This window comes from Mobula hypostoma, chromosome 9 (assembly GCF_963921235.1).
Source record: "Mobula hypostoma chromosome 9, sMobHyp1.1, whole genome shotgun sequence".
NCBI lineage: Eukaryota > Metazoa > Chordata > Chondrichthyes > Myliobatiformes > Myliobatidae > Mobula > Mobula hypostoma.
Window position 1 is genome coordinate 68415941 of NC_086105.1, and position 5777 is coordinate 68421717.

General features: G+C 44.5%; 1 protein-coding gene across 1 annotated transcript; it reads right to left on the reverse strand.

The window, feature by feature from the left end:
* Positions 1–223: 223 nt before the first annotated feature.
* On the reverse strand, positions 224–5147 carry LOC134352253 (keratin-associated protein 16-1-like). The gene is made up of 2 exons (XM_063059546.1): positions 1296–5147; positions 224–462 (listed from the first exon to the last, which is right to left on the reverse strand). The coding sequence occupies exon 1, from the start codon at positions 5145–5147 to the stop codon at positions 4182–4184; it is 966 nt and encodes a 321-aa protein (XP_062915616.1). The 3' UTR covers positions 224–462; positions 1296–4181.
* Positions 5148–5777: the final 630 nt, after the last annotated feature.

Consider the following 5777-nt stretch of genomic DNA (forward strand, 5'->3'; position numbering starts at 1 on the left):
TGCAACTGAACGCACACTCACAACATAGTGTTCACACAAGTGACTCAGTAACTCGACCTGAAGAGTGATGGTGCACGGGATGTTGTCCTGGAGCCAAGCTTCTGCAACAACAAGCATGCAGCAGTTCTCCACCTTGCACTGGGTCAGCCATAGACGAGGGCCATCCAGCTTCTCCTCCAGGGAGCGAACACTGGAGGGCAGCATTGATGGGAGAGCTGGTCTGCAGGGGCCAGCCCCCCAACCCTGTATGGATTCCAGCATGCCCACTGCGCCTTCGATGGAATGCACCCGAGGAACCCTGCGCAAATGATTTAGGAGATTTCGAGGAATCACATAGCAACAGTTCCAGTGGGTATGGCTCCACTAGTGTCAGAGTTCGCCCCAGATATCACTCCTCACCATCATCAGGCATCTGATATTGCTGTCCTGTGTACAGTAAATAACTGTGACATTCTCCACCTCCTGAAAAAAATACAGGCCTTTAGTGCAGTGACACGTTGTGAATGTATTAGGAATAACTGCAACCTTAATAAATAAGTACCGTCTTAATTTTAAGATAGTCTGTCTAAAGAAAAATCTGCATTTCTGTAGTGCTTTCATAACCTCAGAGCAACCTCAAGCTCTCTTTGAGAGTCACTGAACTCAAAGAGTACTAGAGCACTGAAACAGGTCTTTCAGCCCATCCGTTCCATGCCAGCCTAGTTTTCTGCCTCCTCCCATCTCTGCACCAGACCACAGCCCCTCCATATCCCTCTCAACCATGTATCTAACCAAATGTCTCTTAAATGTTAGGTTGAACCCACATCTATCACATCTGCTGGCAGCTCATTCCACACTTGCATCTCCCTGTGAGTGAAGTAGTTCTTCCTCAGATTCCTCCTAAATATTTCACCTTTCACCCTAAACCTATGACCTCCAGTTCTGGTCTCACTCAACCTGAAGGGGAAGTGCCTGCTTGTATTTACCCAATCGATACCCCTCATAATTTTGTATACCTCTATAAGATTTCCCTCATTTTCCTGTGCTCCATGGGATAAAGTCCTGACTGTTTCAACCTTTTGAACTGATTGGAAAACAGTTGGTGTTACAGTGCAGGTCCTGAAATCTCAATGTGACAGTGCAAGAGAATTGTTTCAGTGAAGTCTATTGAGGGAAGATTATTGGCCTGCACAAATCAGTCAGACGCCGGCCACTCATTGCCACACAGTGATGCCATGCTGAAATGTAATTAAGCCTGCACACTTATTCATGTCACCTAGCTGTAGAGATCCAGGCAATTTGCAAAATCAGCCAACCTTTCAGTGGTTTGGCAGAAGCTTTTACTTTTCAGGTCATTTTTCAGAGCGGGTATCTATTTTTAAAGAAGATAACATCTTAACAAAATGCTTTTTACAGGTAATTGCAGTTCACAGCATGCAGAACTTTAACACTGAATGCAAAACAATATGGGTATTGGAAATCCAATTAATAAATACTGTACCTTTATTAATAGCTAAAAATACTGTACATTAAACTACAAGCAAGAAACAAGAATATGAGCAAATGTAATCTGTCAAACTAGGCCCATTAGTAACCAAGGGTTGATCTTGGGTTGCTATGGAATGGGATGAAGTAGCTCGTATAGCCCAGAGAAAAAGTAAGCATTAAGTCTCAGTAAGCTGACATGTCTCCATTACAGTAAGCAACCATAAAGCCTCAGAGCCAATTGATGAAGTGTGCAAGGGATTTATTAGAAGCAACTGTGGGTATAAGGAATATAAAAGTCAACCAATGACCCCCTAATTTTTTACAGCTGCATTGAGCAGGAGATTTTTACATGGCCTGAAATCTGTGTGGAACTTTAATTTTTTTTGTAATATGTATACTATGAATGTTAAGAATGAAAACTGAAAAATCACATATTTTTCGTTTTATATATTAATTGAAGGGTATAATGAAATTTCCAGAATTATTTATAGAATTTTTCATATCAAACAAACACAAACTACAACTCACAACAAAAGTAAATGATGTCAGGCAGTAAAAACAACTTACAGGCACAATGGCAAAAGTAAAATGTTTTAACTGGCTAGCATCAGCATTCAGTGGGCTTATTGGTTATTAACAATGAGCTATTGACTTCCATTCTGTGTTTATTGTTACAATTTGTAACAGGGTTGTAATTTGAAACACTCTCGTTGTAAATATGTTGAAGTTTGTAAAATGTTTCAAAGTAAAGGTTGTGGTAAGTTTATTATTTAGAAAATCTATGGATTATATTCATTAACACATAATTAATTAGAGGGTATTTCACAATTATATTAACAGATTTCAAAATTATATTGACATTGTATGAAAGAAAATTCCAGCTGCATGGCAACAAGTGCTATGTGCGTGGGAGCATTTTGGTTACTGCACAGCTCCACACCCACGCAGCTTAGAGGGAACAACTTAGATCAACTTACATCCAATATTTTCAAATGCAGCAAGCCAAGACCAAAGGGGATGTCCAAAGATCCAGACTTGATGGGACAAGGCACACATGACTACATAGCCTACTTAATCCAGATTTTACTGATGAAAAGAACATAATCGCTGCAAGAGGCAGTGGTCTCTATAGGTATCTGTCAAGGTCTACACACTCTTTTCTGATACTTGTAGGAGGTGGTGTGGAAGGAATAAATTACACTGCCAACCCAGTTGTTAAAATGTATATTTCCACTTGTCTGAAGCTTGAATGATACCCTACTTAATTCAGTTTACACAGTGTAGCTCCACGCCTTGTGGGTACATTTTGTTATTGTGTACACAGATTGCATTTATCTTACCAGGAGTGTAAGTTGGCCCCACATGAAATTCAGTGTGATTCACTTTAAAATGTTTTCTTTTTTTTAATTTTGAATTGAATCCTGGTCCAAGTCAAGGTAGTCTGACTCTGTGATTCTGTTCTGAAAACAAATCTAATCAATCAATTAAACAGGTTCCCACTCAGCCTTCTTCCCTCCAAGGAAAACAAACGGAATCTGCCCAGTCTGCCCTCATTCCATCCCGATCACTAACACTAACATACTCTATGGAGTATGGCCTGGTAGTTTAGAACTGAAGAAAAGCTCATATATTTACTCAAATAAATCTTCTCAAGAAATTATCTTCTTGAGGTTCTAAGATGATCCAAAAGGTCAATAGGATGTGTGTGTGTGTGTGTGTGTGTGTGTGTGTGTGTGTGTGTGTGTGTCTGACTGAGAGAAAGAGAGAGAGAGAGAGAGAGAAATGATTATCAGATTCATATTCAAATTCACTTATTTATCACATGTACATTTAAACGTAGAGTGAAATTCATCATTGCGTTAGCAACCACCACTAACGGATGTGCTGGGAACAGCCCGCAAGTGTTGCCATACATTCCGGCGCCAACGTAACACGTCCACAATGCTCAGCAAAACAACACAGAACACAACAGCATAGAACACAGCAAGCAACAAAACAGCAACAGCAAAATGAGCCCCTTTCCTCCCTCTCACCCACCCAATCACACACACGATCAGTCCTTCAACACCTTTGCACCTCCAGCCTCCAGCAGTCTGACGGACTCGCAGACAGTGGGATTCTGGTAGTCTGACGGACTCGCAGACAGTGGGACTCGGGTAGTCTGATGGACTCGCTGACAGCAGGACTCTGGTAGTCTGACGGACTCGCAGACAACTGGACTCTGGTAGTCTGACGGACTCGCAGACAACTGGACTCTGGTAGTCTGACGGACCCGCATTCAGTGGGACTCTGGTAGTCTGACGGACTCGCAGACAACTGGACTCTGGTAGTCTGACGGACTCGCAGACAGTGGGACTCTGGTAGTCTGACGGACTCGCAGACAGTGGGACTCTGGTAGTCTGATGGACTCGCATTCAGTGGGACTCTGGTAGTCTGACGGACTCGCAGACAGCGGGACTCGGGTAGTCTGATGGACTCGCAGACAACTGGACTCTGGTAGTCTGACGGACTCGCAGACAACTGGACTCTGGTAGTCTGACGGACTCGCAGACAACTGGACTCTGGTAGTTTGACGGACTCGCAGACAGTGGGACTCTGGTAGTCTGACGGACTCGCAGACAGTGGGACTCTGGTAGTCTGATGGACTCGCATTCAGTGGGACTCTGGTAGTCTGACGGACTCGCAGACAGCAGGACTCCGGTAGTCTGACGGACTCACAGACAACTGGACTCTGGTAGTCTGACGGACTCGCAGACAGCGGGACTCGGGTAGTCTGACGGACTCGCAGACAGCGGGACTCCGGTAGTCTGACGGACTCGCAGACAGCGGGACTCTGGTAGTCTGACGGACTCGCAGACAGTGGGACTCTGGTAGTCTGATGGACTCGCATTCAGTGGGACTCTGGTAGTCTGACGGACTCGCAGACAGTGGGACTCTGGTAGTCTGATGGACTCGCATTCAGTGGGACTCTGGTAGTCTGACGGACTCGCAGACTGCGGGACTCGGGTAGTCTGACGGACTCGCAGACAGCAGGACTCTGGTAGTCTGACGGACTCGCAGACAGCGGGATTCTGGTAGTCTGACAGACTCGCTGACAGCAGGACTCGGGTAGTCTGACAGACTCGCAGACAATGGGACTCTGGTAGTCTGACGGACTCGCAGACAGTAGGACTCTGGTAGTCTGACGGACTCGCACACAATGGGACTCTGGTAGTCTGACGGACTCGCTGACAGCAGGACTCTGGTAGTCTGACGGACTCGCAGACGACGGACTCGCAGACAACGGGACTCGCAGACAACTGGACTCGGGTAGTCTCACGGACTCGCAGACAACTGGACTCGGGTAGTCTGACTGACTCGCAGACAGCGGGACCCCGGTAGTCTGACGGACTCGCAGACAGCAGGACTCTGGTATTCTGACGGACTCGCAGACAGTGGGATTCTGGTAGTCTGACGGACTCGCAGACAACGGGACTCTGGTAGTCTGACGGACTCGCAGACAACGGGACTCCGGTAGTCCGACGGACTCTCAGACAGCGGGACCCCGGTAGTCTGACGGACTCGCAGACAGTGGGACTCGCAGACAGTGGGATTCTGGTAGTCTGACGGACTCGCAGACAACGGGACTCTGGTAGGCTCACGGACTCGCAGACAACTGGACTCTGCTTCCTCAATGACATCCCCTTTATCATTATGTTACTACCAGAACAAGTATAGATAAATGAATAAACCTGGTAATTTGTAAGTTAACCTGTCTCTTGCAGAATGGATAATAGGAGAAAGCTATTAAATGACTCAGCACTACTCTGTCAAACAATGGAATTAGAACTAGTTCTGACCTAACGCTTACAGTACATCTGCTTTCTCCTGATATCCTTCATTACCTGGGATGAAATTAAAACAAAAATGTCTCAGGTTTAAGATTAACCATTGAGCTAGTATCATTTGTCATTTGTGGGACAGGGTTCCATATCCTGGATCATATGATTACATGTTAATAGGAAAATAATATGCAATATGCAAATATGCCATTTAAAGTTTAGAGCCATATACAAATTAATATTTCACTCTGACTTTTTCTTTCAAATTAGCATATTGGATTGAATAAAAACATCTGTACATTGAATTGAATTAACTTTATTTCTTACATCCTTCACATACATGAGGAGTAAAAGTCTTTACATCTCCATCCTAATGTGCAATTTATAATGAATAGTATGTACAACAGGATAGTCAATATAACATAGAAATACAATTGTGCCAGTGTGAGTTAATCAGTCTGATGGTCTGGTGGAAGAAGCTCTCCCAGA